This window comes from Papaver somniferum, chromosome 10, assembly GCF_003573695.1.
Source record: "Papaver somniferum cultivar HN1 chromosome 10, ASM357369v1, whole genome shotgun sequence".
Taxonomy (NCBI): domain Eukaryota; kingdom Viridiplantae; phylum Streptophyta; class Magnoliopsida; order Ranunculales; family Papaveraceae; genus Papaver; species Papaver somniferum.
This window is the reverse complement of record NC_039367.1, coordinates 95196992-95213832: the sequence shown is the minus strand read 5'-3', so window position 1 is coordinate 95213832 and position 16841 is coordinate 95196992. Positions and strand designations below refer to the sequence as shown.

General features: G+C 35.4%; 1 protein-coding gene across 1 annotated transcript; it reads right to left on the bottom strand.

The window, feature by feature from the left end:
- Window positions 1–1630: 1630 nt before the first annotated feature.
- Window positions 1631–3397, bottom strand: LOC113315982 (sulfite exporter TauE/SafE family protein 3-like). The gene is made up of 6 exons (XM_026564218.1): window positions 3386–3397; window positions 2900–2981; window positions 2467–2714; window positions 2123–2216; window positions 1834–1974; window positions 1631–1710 (listed from the first exon to the last, which is right to left on the bottom strand). The coding sequence occupies exons 1-6, from the start codon at window positions 3395–3397 to the stop codon at window positions 1631–1633; spliced, it is 657 nt and encodes a 218-aa protein (XP_026420003.1).
- Window positions 3398–16841: the final 13444 nt, after the last annotated feature.

Genomic DNA, 16841 nt, shown 5'->3' with positions numbered 1-16841 from the left:
TGATACAATTTACTGGTTAGACATGGGGAGGCATTCTGTTAAGTAGTTGGATTCTTGAGCTTAGCTCAATGTGTCCGTGGTGCAACAAAAAAAATGACAAATACTCCGAGTAAGTTGCTAAATCCACTACTATGGAGAAGTTCCTTTTTTGTATGATAATTTCCAAATCGTTGGATGTTTTCACTCTGTAAAAGTTCTTGATTTTGCTTGATAAGACAACATTTGTAAATACAAAGGCTAATCTCGGAGATTATGATGCAATACATGCAGATAATTTCAAGCATGGGCACTTAATGACACTTGACTAGAGGACTAGTGATGAGATGAAAAAACAAACATCAACGGCAAAAGCAGTGGACAAACACCCAAAAGTTGTATCAACGTGGTAGTTAAATTGTGGCTCTCATCCTAATATAAGAAACTAACTTTAGATCATCCATCGATCTTTGATTTTTTTTCACTAATGAAGTTTTTTTAAAATTACAACAAACCATACCAGGTAAATTATGAAAGAATATTAAGCAAGCAACACCGGAATCATTTAGGTGCGAAAATTCTAAAAAATTTCATCTTCCATTACTCATGTACCAACAAATTAAACATGTAACTTAGATGAACATAGACATGTACTCCTCTCCCAACAAATTAAACAAAATTATTAGTAATACTGTAGTAAAACTTCAACAGGCAAACTTTTATTATTGTCAACTCTCTTCATGGTTCTGCATCAGTTTCTTCTGTGCTCTTATTCTTCAGAGTATTTAGATCCTGATCTGTCGAATCCCAATCAGAACCCTAGTGTGTTGTAAACAGAGGATCCGAAGATGTTCTGAAGCTAAAAGAAAACCTTCTTGATAGATTTGACAGCTTTGAAAGGAGAAATCATTATGCAAATGTATTTTGTTGCTGGTGATGATTCTATTGAACAACAATCTGCTGATGATGCTATTGAACCACAATCTGCTGATGATGCTATTGAACCACAATCTGCTGATGATGCTCATTAATTTGTAGTTGCAGCGATGAACTGTAATTGTTTTCTAGGTTAGGGTTTGGTTGGTTTCTGCTGTTCATCCTCTACACAGAGAGAGGGATGGAGGCGCAAATGAAAGTCAGAAGAAGAAAACTATCATACTTATAAGGGACTATGATGCATATATGGCCGTCTGATTTAGGGTTAACCAATCATCTGCGGTGAACCATGAAGATTATTTCTTTCAGACACGTGTAGAACTAGTTAGCTGGTTTGATTGTAATTTGTCGAGTTACACTGTGAATAACTTTTTTTTTTCTTACACTTCGTATAACGGTCCCTTGCTAATACAAATCTCAAAAGAACAAGAGTGCAGAATCAAAACATGGGAGAAGAAAAACTAAATTCACAGAAATTTGTATAAAAATATAGAGCGAATAGTTAGAGCCTATTTAGCTAACTAAACTGCAGAGAGTTCAGATAACGTGGTCTAAACGTTCATCTTCTAGTCTATTATCTTGCTGCAATAATGTTCATTCACATGTCTATTTTGTGATTGAATCGAGCACTTTGAGTAAGTTAGCGAGCCTTTCTGGTGTCGTTCTTGGACACGCATTAGATATATGTCACTTGTTAGGAGAACCATGCATACTGGTACTAGGCATGACACAAGTTCTCAAATCCCATGTACTCCTTATGCTGAATCTGTTTGACCATGTTGGATATTCCAACCCCACCTGTTAGACAACAATACAATATGTCCATATTATGAAGCATTGAGGATATTTGCTACAACCATAAATAGATAATCATAGACTACAATGAAGAAATAATCAAAATGATTCTCCGCGTACACGCACCTAGTAAAAATGCACTCACAAAGAATAATGTGACTAGAAGGAAGACAATGAGAGATGCGCTTCCTAGTGTAATAATTAACTTTCTTACTACATATTGCCCTGCTGCAGCGGCAACAATGGCAACGGCTAGAAAGTACGCAGCTGCCAATGAAATCAATGCGAATGTAAAGCAATTATAACTGAATGTTACAGTGAATACAATTAAATGTTAAGGAAATTATCTTACCAAGCGAGGCTCCTGAATAGAAATATACAAGTAAAAAAGTTTAAGTGGTTTTGGTTTTGTCACCATAAGGTATTGGGAATCGCTTTAGAAGGTAAAATTTTATAACAGGCATAGAGGAGGAGAACATCATGGCAAAGGAGGCCGTGGCACTAGCAACCTGCATGAAAATTTTCATTTCCTTGAGCACTGCAGTGAACTTTAATTGGGACATACCTAGTTTACTAGAAGATGCTGCGCTGGTTACCAATCAAAAACTATAAAGCTAACAGAGACTCCCAATTATTGTGGCAAGTGTTACTGAGGTATATGAATATATAATGAGTATGAACTGCCACTAAGCCTTATTTTATTTGCATGAGAAATAAAATACTGATCCAGCGGATGGAAAAAGGAACTATCATATGCACCTGAAGAGGTACCCCAATCTGCAAGAACATAGGACCCAAAATGAAACCTCCACCAATGCCTAGAAGCCCAAAAACCATACCTCGAGTACACCAAGAAAATAGTAGTGGATTAGCTGATAAACTTTCAATTCTGTACCTGCTTCTCCCATAGACTCTAGCACCTTCTTTCCCTTGTGAATGCAAACTGCCTGGTACAAAGTAACTCCTACCGAAACAGGGATCTGCAAGAAACAAAAGGCAACACTTACCTGCAATGAGTGGTAATATATATTAACCAGTCATACCTAACCTGCAATGAGCTCAGCACCCAGTATACTGTTGAATATGTTGTTGTACGAATCTTCCGAGCACGTGCTTGCAATAATCCATTGGTGAGAAAATCATGCAATAGAGGAGCCAATGATGGGTTAAGCACATGAATAACCCCACATACCTGCAGGATTTGCATCACAAGGAATGCGACCCAGACGAAGAACACCAAGTTCCTTCCAGTAGACATTCTTAAGAACAGGCACCTGCATATAAGTGACACAACTTATTCATGAACGTAGAGATATGGAGAATTAGGTTGTCCGGTGCACTGATAAATGACCACCTCATTTGCCTTCTTCATTCACCGCCCTGAAATGTACGTTGCTCGGAAGTTCTTTAAGAAGGAATTTCACAATGATTGGGTTATCCTTGGAAGTGCTACAAACTTGTTAATCGGGCAACAGGCTCACGGGATCACGGAGAATGACATGACTCATTGGGACTAACTACCCTTTGTTGAAATTTTTTGTTAAAATTATTATGTGAGTGAAAATTAGTTTTCAAGATTTAAACTCCAAGAGATGTGTTTGGGTTATGACTTTTCACCATAAGACACCTAGTCATGAATAGGTGTTATGGAGAGTCATCATTGGCCATGGTGAGTCACCTGAAAAGGCATCTTGTAGAGTCACCATTGACTCTATGTAAACCACTGACGAACCTACAGCTGGGGTAACCTGGGCTTTAGCCCAGGTAGCCGTCACATCTAACAGCCTAAAAAAGTGAAATGTTTGCTCGTCCAAGGCTATTAGCCCGGACTGGAAAAAAAAATAAGGCTTCTTGGGTCCGTCCCTGATATAAACCCATCTCTTGTTTTAGTTTTATATGAGTTTTTCACTAGTTTTTGAGAAGGAGAAAACAAGTTTCAAAGTCAAGAGTCAAAGTCATTTAAGAGCACAGTAATAGTCAACATTCGCTGGCCTAATAGTATTATAGTGCTATTTACTATAAGACGTGATCGTTGTATCTTGGAAGGCGACATCCGTAGAACCGTAAACACTATATGCGGGGATGAATTGTTTTTAAGAAAAGAGGAGTACCTCGCCTCGATCAACCAATCCGATAAGTTTTTCTAACTCTCTTCTTGTTAGTATTTTGTTTGTAGCATGAATCTGATTTCCGAGAAACCGAAACCGCATATATTTCCAACAATCATAAAGACAATTCCTTTATATTTTTCGGCTTCTTGTGAAATCTGATAATGGAGTTTCGCATGTTAATTGGTTTAAAACACAACATGCAGCTTGATGGATAGTTTTCATGGTACCTACTGTTATCCTGTCTTACGCACTGTATACAACATATTTTGTCTTGTAGCGCACACCGTTAGAAGGCATGATTGGTTAGACTTTTTGTGAAAAGTGCGTGATCAAATCACTGTACATATTGATATATCTACTTGCTTTCCGAAAAACATTGATTCTAGAAGCATGATTATATCACGTGGAAATTTTTGAGGAATTCATGTTTGGTTCCTTTCTTTTTTAAAAACCCATCATTAAATTTGTATATATCTATAGCCCGAAACACTAAATGTGGGATTGAGATTACCAATCTTAGATTGAATTTAGGTTTCCATCGTTTTTGTGTGACTAAATTAACCTTTACAAATTATTATTTATTAAAAAAATTAATAGTACAACTAATTTCACTTATGTTCGGTTAGGTTAACCAATTAGTCATAGCGTTTTTTGTGGGCATTTTTCATGGGTGGCAGTTTCTCATATGGGTGTCACAGTGGTCAACTAATTTACTCCATTCATAAAGATATAAACACGCTATTTTATGGTAAGAATGTTATATAAGAGGCGATTATTTAGGATCTCATTTGAACGTAGGATCTCTCAATTTAGGTAACATGAATGCTTTCTGCCGTTGTCTTCTCTTCATCTTAAACATATATTTTTTCTTTTCTTTTTTTTTCCTCCAAATAGGGTTCGTGAAACTTCAATTTGGATTTTTCTTTCAATTTAAAAACAAAAATCAATAGATATAGAGAGAAAGAAGATATTTGACTACAACAAGATATAGTAGCAGGTTGGTGTATTTGAAAGATGCATATGAACATCAACAATTGCTAGTTCACAACAACTAATTGTTCTGGAAGGTCCTGGACTGAAGTTTGTTTTACATATCTTACGTAAAATAGTTCATACTCCCTTCTTTCCAATTTAGATGATATTTTTGGAGTTTTCACACACATAAATAAATGGAGAGAGATATGAAAATTTTTCATCTGTACCCTTAAGAAAAGTATTCAAACATTAATTACTATGAGTGCATTAAAAAGAAAATTTATAGTTCCAAGAAAAAAAGTTAGGATATTATTGATAGTTTTGTGGAAAAATATGAAAACTCTCAAGTATTGTGGAACAAAAAAAATAATCATAAAACATCATCTAAAATGGAACGGGGGAGTACTATTTTTCTTTCTTCTTGTACGTCCTGCTGTTGGTGTAAATACTTACTGACACGTTTTTGGGGCATTGGAATGGAAATTAAACCATGTGTGGACAAATATATGTATTTGATTATTTCTTTTCTTTTGATCTTGTTCCTTTGATTTCTATTTTTATTATTGCCTTTTGATTTTTGTTATGGTGAAAGCACACATGGTGATAGTTGTGATTTCTCTCACAGCGACTTGGTATTGACGGAAAAGGTTTTTACTGTACGAAACCATTTGTTAGAGGTGATAATTACAATTGTCAATGGGTGAAAGCCAAACTTTTCATTAAAAATTGTAAATTTCACCGATCACACCACATTAATATGGATTAGAGTTAAAAACTTCATTGAAAGTTAGAGTTTTCACACACCTAATTACTTGTGAAAACCGAAACTTTCACTAATCACACCTTTTTGAAAATTGAAATTTTCTTAAAACTCTATGCGGGTGATGGCTAAAATTTTCACCGAAATCTAATAACACATGAAAACCATAATTTTCACCAATCGCGCCTTGGTGAAAATTGGAATTTTTCCAAAAATCCATGAGTGGGTCGTTTGGTTTGTTGCAACAAAAAATGAGTAAATTAAGGAACAAATTAACGGGATAAACATCATTGGGGAACATCATTTTAGGAAAGTCAAACGAGAGTTTTAATTCTTAGGGATATCTTAGACCGGAACTTTCTCCACGTAATTTATGAGATATCTAAGTTAAACGAGGGTTTTTTTAGGAATTATAATAACTATTTATTAGTTTTTCTATTCACAACAATAAAATCAATTCTTTAACAAGAGGTTCTTTGTGTAATTAATACCTACAAATAAATAAATATGATTTCTTCATATATGAAATTTTAATGGTGGGTTTCATATATAAGAAAAAGAGAATTTTGGCTACAGAAAAAGTTCCCCTCAAATTCAATATCACACTGAGAAACGTAAAGTTGTATCCTTTCACATCGCTAAAGGATTGCTAAACGTTGTGTCCTTTTGTATGGCTGATCACGATAACTGCCATATGAACGGTAAGTTGGAATAACTTTAAAACATAAATTTGGTATGTAGTGGATACAAGATTTACAATTTTTTGATGTTCAAATCATCACTTGAGGAAAAGGTGCCTATTTTATGTGTCGGTTCATTTGTAATATGAACGCATTAATTTTTCCGTCATGCATTTGACTATGTTGAAAAGGCATCTTTTACCGGAAGGGTTACACCCTTTCATGTGAACCGTCACCATTCTTTAATGGTGAATTGATCAAGAAAACTGTAGATCAACTGTTGCAAGTTGGTGACCATGATTAGCAATTCTCTGAAGAACTTGAATTGCTTGATAAGCAACTCCAACCGATCTTTTTCCTATCTTTATCTCCATTGGAAATTTCCCTACTTGTTTCCTGTGGTATGAAAGGATGCAGTGCCTCTTTTCTAAATATCTGGATTTGATTTGTCAAATCTCAGGGTTTGTAAATTTGTGTCTGGTCGTGGCTAATTGGACATTAAGAAATTGATAATCCTTGGAGATAATAGGTTGACGTCGTTTCATGGCATTTTGTAATGACCATGAAATATAGGGGAAAAGGGAGGATTGGAATTAGTTTCCTCGATTAGAAATTTTTGTAGTGGTTACAAAAATTGAGGAGATGTGTAAACTGGAGCCATCATCATAACTGGAACTTGGGGAATTCCTTCGATTATGGAAGAAAATTACCAAGTCGTGGTAGGGGAAATTATCTTTGCCGATGGATCTTGTTAAGAAGAGTTCAAGCGAAATTCGTACAGCAACTGGATGGGATGATTAAGAAATCAACGGCATTCGGAAAAGTGACTTTCAAAAACCCAGAAAAATGGTAGTAGTTTCATGACATCGCATGAGGATCATGAAATGTGGGGAAAAAGAGTGCGAACCCGTGACATTCTGTTGGAATATTGTGGACCGTGTGTACAAGAGATCAAAGTGAAGACCAAGTAACCGTGCTATCCTTGCGGCCAAATGAAGACCAAATCAGCTATTAAATCTAGAGAGTATTATGCAATTAGTTTTCTAGATATGCATTACCTAGTCAAAGATATTTGGATTCGATATTATCTTCTAGGTTTAATTTACTCTATAAATTAGAGTGCCAATGCATCTGTAAAATCATCTCAGATGCATCCTACGGGGTTTCATCAGTAGATGTAGGTCGAGTGACCGAACCACTTTAATTTCTTGCATTTTGTGTTTTTCTAATCCTTACTCTGATCATAAATCTAATATGGTACAGAGCAGGAAAAGATCGATTTTTTTTCCTGATCAAAATTGCTTCCGCTTAGTTTTGTGTGGTTACAGTATTACCACAGTATTTATTCAACAAATGAATTTTTAGATTTTCAATACTACACATTCTCGTTTGTTTCTCATCTTGAACACCTAATTGATCCAACTAGTTTCTTATTTGAATATCGTCGTCAATCACTCAATTGGTTTGTTAAAGTCTATATCTCTCTTCATATATATGCTTGACAGACAACCCATGCGCGTTTCATTCGCAATATCTATGTAGTTTTTTTCTTGTTCTTCATGTTAGCTGCAGAATTCATGAAACAGTCAAACAAGAACAGAGTCTAAGTCATGTTTAATGCAATACATAACTTGGCTTTCTTCAACTCAGGTTAAGTCATGTCAATGCTTTTCCATCTTTGAAACCAAAATATTATCTCAAGCCACTCCGACTTCTCCTTATATTTTGGCTATCGTTATCTAAATGCTTTTGTTGATCAGTTAAATGTTTTTGTTGATCAGTTAAAAGGTGTAACTTCGAAGGCATATTTTCTTAATGATGGCATATTGGTCGCTATGTTGTCAAGTTCACTCTCTATTTATATCTATGATTTGTGTTCGTGATCAATACACGACATGGTTTCGTTAGATGGAATACAAGGTCTTGGCTTTTAGGCCTAACGATGATCAGAGCTATGATCATACTCAAAAATACTTCTCTCCATGAGGAAGGGGAGACAGAAAAGCTAATGACCAATTTTTGGAGCAACATAATCTCGTTGTTTCTGGTCTAAGCATATCTACTTTTTGAACTTATCTAAAATCAAAATATTCACATCCTTTTTGTATTCTTTTGTTGAATACAGTGAAGTGAATCAAGTGATATTGTATCAGATTTTCTTTCTTGCCATTGTTCACGGAAAAAATTATTCCTTTAAAATCAACATCTAAATCATCTATGTTTTTATTTCGTTGATTTTCATAGCCTAAGAAAAATTTATGCTATCATTGTTCCATAACTTTAGCATGATTTTCTTTGTTAATGTTAAAGATATTATTTCCAAAATTATTTTTCATTCCATATATTCTTTCCATATATTAAGCATTCGTTTAATGAAATGAATATATGATGTCGCCATTTATTTGACCATACTCCTTTTTCTGTTTTAACCCTTCTCAGTTGGATGAAGAATTCATGAAACAGAATACTATCTAAAGCCTGTGAAGGTGACAGCGAACGTTATACATCAAGTTCGTTAGTTAGTTTTACATCTCATCATGATCATTAATGTTTTTATTCTTCGGAAAATGGGTCATTTGTCCAAAAAAATTTAAATCATGGTTCAAATGGACGAGTAAAAATTAGTATGGGTGAAATGGACAAAAAAAAATAGCAAGTATGAAACTGGATTCATCGCGGCTTAAATTTAAAAAATAGCAAGGATGAAACTGGATGCATCCTGATATAAATTAAAAATAAGAAAAAATATTTGAAAATGGGTAGGATGAAACTGGTTACATCCTGGCTATTTTTATATTTTTGTCCATTTGAACAGTATCTTTTTAATTTTTGTCCATTTAAACAATATCAAAATGTATAAGTCTTTTTCGCCTAGAAATTGTTGATTTTAGTCTTTTTAACCAATTTTGTGTTTATTCTTGATCTTTATCATCATATCAAGAGCTAAATCTCTATAATATAATCTGGAGGTTAGGACCTTGTATCCAGGGAGTATCATGATCTTTGTTTACTTTCCTGAATCAATAATATCAATTTGTATACAATCTACTCAGCATCGTTTTCATGTTCATCACAGATACTCGTTAAGGGGTTGTATAACATTCACTTTTCTCATATATGATTCGTGGATGCTCAAGTAAGCCCATGTACTCATATCTCTATTCATGATCTTGTTCATCTGTTTAACAAGGTTCATTCACGTATGGTTTTGTATCGTTTTTGATGCGGTTATATCCATCATCATACATATTTTGCTGGTAGCAAATTCTAAATTCTCCTGCCATTTTGGTAGTCTATTTTACATCATATATTTTTATATCTCTGAAAATGATGATTTGTTTTTCATCTCATTTCCAAATACTAGTTTTCATAAATGGAAATTTTCTTAAACAACCATCTTCTTTTCAAAGTTGTTGGTTTGTCTATCATGTCTTGTCTTGGTTAGTAATCAAGAAACCAAGTCTATATTACTCTTCCAAACCTTTTTCAAAGCCTAATATCCAATCAAGTCCATTTGCAACTACAAGACCTGTATATCTCAACAGTTTTGTGAAGATCATTTTGCTGATTGTTGTTGTATTTCACTATTGTTCGTGATCGAAAGTTAAGTGACCTTGGTGCTGAAGTCCATGTTACAAGATTTTACTTGGAGTTAAAGCGACAAGATTCTGCACTTTTACTCAAGATTTTTCAAGTTAGACACTTTAAAAATTTCTGTGTCCAACTTGAGGGGGGTGTTGGAATATTGTGGACCGTGTGTACAAGAGATCAAAGTGAAGACCAAGTAACCGTGCTATCCTTGCATCCAAATGAAGACCAAATCAGCTACTAAATCTAGAGAATATTATGCAATTAGTTTTCTAGATATGCATTACCTGGTCAAAGATATTTGGATTCGATATTATCTTCTAGGTTTAATTTACTCTATAAATTAGAGTGCCAATGCATCTGTAAAATCATCTCAGATGCATCCTACGGGGTTTCATCAGTGGATGTAGGTCGAGTGACCGAACCACTTTAATTTCTTGCGTCTTGTGTTTATCTAATCCTTACTCTGATCATAAATCTAAAACATTCTGATTCTGAAACGTGGTTTCATGACTACTAGAGATAGCCATGAAATGTGGGGGAAAGTGTGTGAACCCGCAAACCCTCCTCTCTGGTTTGAAGTCCGGCAAATCGTGCCAGAAATATGAGATCATATTATGGCCGGACGTGGGCTGCATATATTAGCTGTGCAGTTTGTTGTCATCCCCTCCATAACATATGGGATGGACATGGATCACTTACACAAGTCACAAACGAAAGGATTTACAATTGAAAAGGAGGATTCAGTTTGATACAGCTCTTTAAATTATAGCAAATCGGTGGTGTGTACTGATATGGCTACTTTGGCAAACTTTATGTCAATATTGTTTCATGACAATTAAGGACAGGAAGCAACACACTCCAAATGTGGGGGTTGAGTTTACTGTTTAAGGACGACGGTGTCATGGAAATTAATTAGGAAACAAAAGTTAATGGTGGAGTATCACTTATGTGTGGACTCCAAAAATACTCCCTCCGTTCTTTTTTAATAGGCCAGTTTCTATAAATAAAAGTTTCAAAAAAATAGGCCAGTTTACTAATTGGGAAAGTTAAATGTTATTTTAATTTTTTGGGACCACTTTTCTCTTAACTTCTTTTGATGACAAGTGTCATGTGGACCACTTCATTTTACTTCATTTGTTAACAAGTGTCATGGGGACCATTTCACTTCACTTCTTTTATTGACAAGTGTCATGAGGACCACTTTCAATGATTAGTTCTCTTAATTTCCTTAAATTTCGCTAAAAACAAAACTGGCCTATTAAAAAAGAACGGAGGGAGTAGTACTTTCGCCAAAGTCGTAAAAGAAGTAGATTTTTGTTAGAAAAGAGCAAAAAAAACGATTCGAGGAGAGCGAAAATTGTTGTCAACTCGTCAAATGTGACCTAGTCAATATATTCCTCTAACTAAGTCCAAACTACCCCTCACCCAATGTTGCATATTTACCCTTAACTGTTCATCTTCCTCTAGCCATGATCGTCCTCTCCGTCACGCCACCGCAACCCTATCTTTAATACTCACTGTTACTAACATCATATATCAGCCAGAGTCAGAGATGGTAATCCTGTTCTCATCGAAACAAATACTGTATTTTATTAACCCCATGTAGACAAAATGGAGACATTCATTTACTGATTATCTGAGCATAAATTCATTGAAAATCTGAACTTCAGTTGCCCATCTTTTTTAATTAAACCCATTTGCTATTCTTCCTCTATCCTTCTACCACCATTCCTAATTCAGCCCTTATCATTCCACCAAACAAATAAAGCTAATCAAATCTGTTAGTCCAAATAAATAAAGCTAATCAAATCTGTTAGTTAACCCGAATTATGTACAGAAAATGTGTGATTTAAAAAGATAAAAGAAACACACACTTGATTAGAAGTCATCGATTCCATGTCCCGCTTCATATTTTCGTAACTTGAAATGGGATTCGTTAGAATCAAATGATCATCACTTGATAAATCTGCCAGGTAAACAAACAATATATAGCTAAGGTTGGGGTTTGACAAAAGCTCGTATTTTGTTTTGATGGATACTAATGTTCATCTTTTTCAAATTCAATTTCAGAAGATTTTTTTTTTCTTTTTTTTTTTTAAGCATTCAATTTCAGAAGATGATCAAGGGATATATATATATATATATATACATAATAATTTAATCAAATAGATCAATTAAATTTAATACAATTAAAGAAAACAAGAAAACTAAATCAAATAGAATCTTCCATCCAAACGGAGTGTACGAATAAGACTAATTTGGTCCGAATTAGAAAAATGCATTGAATAGGTTCGACTCGACGAGCTAACAACGATTTTCGCTCTCCTCAGATCGCTTTTTGCTCTTCCTTTAGCAAAAATCAACAAGTAAATGGCTTCTGGATATCCATGAGAACCAAGTGCAGTGCCTTAAATGGTGTTATGGTATGTTCCTTTAAATATAAGGTCAACGAAATACCATAAAGCAATTGCTCTCAAATGTGCGCGCATCTAAAAGAAATAGTGTTTGAGAGCTCTATCAAGTCGACATAGGATACAAGTTCTAGAGAGAGTTTATAATTGCATCATCGAGGGGAATGGACTTATAGCCTTACTAAAGAGTAAGTTGCAGCGGTAACCGCGATTGGAGATCCCATGGTCTAGGTTGAAAAGGGCAAATTAAGTTGTGACAGACTCGCTAGATAACAGTGAAAGAGATTTTCTCTTTCACATTCCTATGATAAGAGTTAATGTTGCCTGTCACGTATAAGAGGTTGAGATTTTCTCTTAATGATTCGTATAGCTTAGTCTAACTAAGAAAAGTATGGCAGGATACTTTCAAATACGAGATCACCTATATGAGTGAGAAGTGGGGCCGCTTCTATGATAACTATAAAGGCTAGGTTAATCTAGAGCATTCATGAATTTCCAAGAACGTTCAGGGCCGAAATGAACACAACCGAGAATTTGACGATTATAAGGAAGTATAATGTGTGAGATTTATTGTATCAATTTACATCAACGGCTGACAGTTCAACGACATCGCGTCCACTGATTGGCTAGTAAATCCGGTAAATTTTCACTAGGTTTGGTTCAAAGCCACAAGCTACCATTTACCGATGCATTATATTTTCTGCTTGTGCTCTTAAAAGTTGTAAGTTTTGTTGAGTCAATATTTTCATTCATGTGGGGGATTGTTGGAATTTTTAGTTAAAATTATTATGTGAGTGAAAATTAGTTTTCAAGATTTAAACTCCAGGAGATGTGCTTGGGTTATGGTTTTTCACCATAAGACATCTAGTCATGAATATGTGTTATGGAGAGTCACCATTGGCCATGGTGAGTCACCTATGGGTGAAAAGACATCTTGTAGAGTCACTATTGACACTATATAAACTCATCTCTTGTTCAGTTTTATATGAGTTTTTCACTAGTTTTTGAGAAGGAGAAAACAAGTTTCAAAGTCAAGAGTCAGAGTCATTTAAGAGCATAGTAATCGTCAACATTCACTGGCCTAATAGTATTATAATGCTACTTACTATAAGGCGTGATCGTTGTATCTTGGAAGGCGACATCCGTAGAACCGTGAGCACCATATGCGGGGATGAATTGTCTTTAAGGAAAGAGGAGTACGTCGCCTCGATAAACCAATCCGATAAGTTTTTCTAACTCTCTTCTTGTTAGTATTTTGTTTATAGCATGAATCTGATTTCCGAGAAACCGAAACCGCATATATTTCCAACACCCTTTGCGTTCGTTCGGGGGAGTGTAGAAACAGAGAAATAAATAATTTTTTCAAGATTCGGATTACTCGCAAGAAAACTTGATTAGGAAGATTAAGGGATTGTTTAGACCTCTATTATAATCCTACCTTTTAGAGGCATTACATATCAGAATCTGCAATATAACCGCGGTATTGTAGTTAATAGGCACTAGGTACACTTTGTTAGTTAGGTTTTCCTCAATATTGGGGCAGTTCTGGTGGTTTAGGATCTTCGCAAACAGAACCTTCAACGTAGTGAACTGATGAAATTTCTTAACACTTGGACAAATCATTTAGTTGTGAAAATTTCTATTAATTTTTCCTCTTACATTACTCAAATATAAAACTTGTAAGATGAACATACACATGTATTCCTTTCCCAACAAAATGATTATCAGCATCAGTTTCTTCTGTCCTGCGTCATCCTTCACACAATCTTTAGATCTTGATCTGTGTCCTACTCAGGCCTTACCGCAAAGGAAGACCCTAGACTAGAGGATGGTGAGGGTAGAAATAAAGCCTTCCATAACAGATTTTTACAGCTTCGAGAGGAAAAATGATTGTGTTGATGTAATTTGTTGCTGGTGATGCTGTTATTGAATCTCCGTCTTCCATGATTTTGTTGTTGCAACGGTGTTTCTTTAGAAGGTTTGGGTTCGGTTGGTTTCAGCGTTTCATCATCTACACAGACGAGGGAGGGATGGAGGCGCAAATGAAATGCAGTAGAAGAAAACCATCCTACTTACAAGGGTCAGGTCATGATGCATATCTGACCGTCTGATTTAGAGCTAATTTTGTGGTGGACCGTGAAGATTATGGTCTAATTGTAAGTTCTCGAGTTACATTGTGAATCGGAGGTCCATGACAGCAATGTAGTCAATTTCGCTCGTACCGGCCGATATATCGGCGATATTACCGGTACCGGTGGTTGAGCGATACAGAAACCACAATATCGCGATACGATATTTTGCTGATAATATCGGCCGGTACGGGAAAAACGATACACCGATTTTTCGGCGATATTTGATATTGTCAGCGATATTTGCCATTTACTGTAATTTATCAGGGTAGTTTCGGAATTCTAGGTGAAGGGAAGAGATAAAATCCCTAAATCCCATCGATACGCAGCCAGGAACTCTTATTTGCAGGTGAAAAAACTTCTTTGCAGCCGAAAAAACTCTTCTTCTCGATCTTAATGGCGAGATTCAATTGATTCTATCTTAACAAGAGGTTGGTTTTGATCATTAATCTCTTCTTTTGCTGATTTTGATGTTTCGATTCTTATACTACAATCTTTTGAAGGTATATCAGTTTTATGCTTTTGATATACGAAGTTGAAGATAAATCTGGAAAGCATGTTTATGAGATGCAGTAAAATTATGATTCTATTTCAACTATTTCAAATCGATTATGTCAATCTTTGTTCATATTTTGGTATATTTTGGGGTTTTGAGAAAAAGATTCGAATGTGATTTGGTTTAGGATAAAATATTTGTTTATGATTATGGGGTTTGTGAGGTTTAATCTCCTGTATTTAAGATTGAATTTAGAGATGGAAATGGTGAGTTCAAAAAATTTAATGAAATGGTGATTTCATGTATTACTTGTCTTTGCTATTGACTGAACTGTAAATTTTTTCAAATAAGGGTACAGTTATTCTGTTTTTTCGTTTGAACAAGGAACATGAGATGCTTGTAAACCTCTGTCTTCTTATCACAACAAGCAGCAAAGCATGAAACCGTTGGTTTATCTATTTATCTTTTGTCTTTGATGATCCGAAAGCTAAAGATCCTATTTTTTTGGATGAACGTGATGACAATGATGAATGGCGACTCTTATGTTTTGAATGAACTTGTTTTGTTTTTGATGAATTTTTATCTTGTCTAATTTCGTGTGAAACAATATAAATTATAGATATAAATTTAGAACCGATATTGAACCGATATTTGAAACTGAGATCTCCCCGATACAATGTTGTACCAGTGTACCGGTCTTTGGCCGAGACAAACCGGTATCCGATATTAATTACATTGCATGACAGTTTCATTTAAACCACCAGGGGCTAGCGCAGTTAACCAAGAGCCCGACTCTCATATTTGAGGTTTGGTGGATCAAGTTGGCGCTTAAGTTACAAGTATAATGAAAAAATACATACAATACTCGTGTTGTGAAATTCTAATAACTCCTTGCAAAAGCCTTCCAAATCAATTATGCTAGTTAGCCAACTAAACTACAGAGAGTTTCTGTGATTCCTTCCTCTGATTTCTGTAAGAGGATTTCTGTAATTCCTGCCTCTGATTTCACTGATGAAATTAGGTCTTGTGAAAATATCTTGGTTGGGTATTTTGTGGGGCGACGCTCTTCCTTCGAAATTGTTGAAAAAACATTGAAGAAAATCTGGAAGCGAGTTTCGATTGACCATGAATGGAGACTTCATCTTTATTATTGAATTTGATTTGGAAGAAGACAGAATTCTTGCCATGGAAATAGGTTCTGTTTTCATCTCTAGTAGACTTTTTCTTATTCGTCCTTGGCATTTATTCATTGAACAATCTGTTCAAGAGATGAAAACAATTCCTATATGTATAAATTTGTACAACATTCCAACTCACTTATGGAATGTTAAAGGAATCAGTAGGATTGCTAGTGTTCTGGGGATTCCTTTATTAGCTGATAAGCACACAATTGAGAGAACAAGGATGAGCTTTGCAAGGGTATGTGTTGAAATAGATATAGACTTTGATTACCCTGATTTTATCCCTGTATCTTTCGATGTGAGAGAGTTTCAAGTACCTGTGGGGTACTCTTGGAAACCTCCAAGATGCTTATCATGCTCAACCTTCGGTCATTTGAGTGGCAAATGTCCTGATGTTTCCGCAAGTAGGGCGTTTAAGAAGTTTCGGGTACCTAAAGTGAAAAGGGCAGTTGAGGATGCTAATGGGAAGACTGCACAGGTGGAAAAAGGACAAATTCTAGAGCATGACAGGGTGCATTTAGGCGATGGCGCAGATGCTAGCAACTCGTTACCAGTAACAAGTAGGGTTGAATCTGAGGTCGCGGGGTCAGCTAGTGCTTCAATTGTGCCGCCAAACGAGAATGAATTGGGTGGTAAGGGTGTGCTAGAAATAGTATTTCCCAGTTTAGCTAAGATTCAGTATAAGAGAAGATCAAAAAACTCAGGTCAAAAGGTGGGAAGGCCAAATGATCCTATTTGTCTCATGAGCCCTTTCAACATCCTGGAGTCAGAAATTGATGGTGGAGATGCTACAATTAGTG

Coding starts and splice junctions, on each gene's coding strand:
- LOC113315982 (XM_026564218.1), bottom strand. Junction 2,217..2,466: donor AGATTGGGGTACCTCTTCAG/GTGCATATGATA, acceptor ATTTTCATGCAG/GTTGCTAGTGCCACGGCCTC. Junction 1,975..2,122: donor GCGATTCCCAATACCTTATG/GTGACAAAACCA, acceptor TTTCATTGGCAG/CTGCGTACTTTCTAGCCGTT.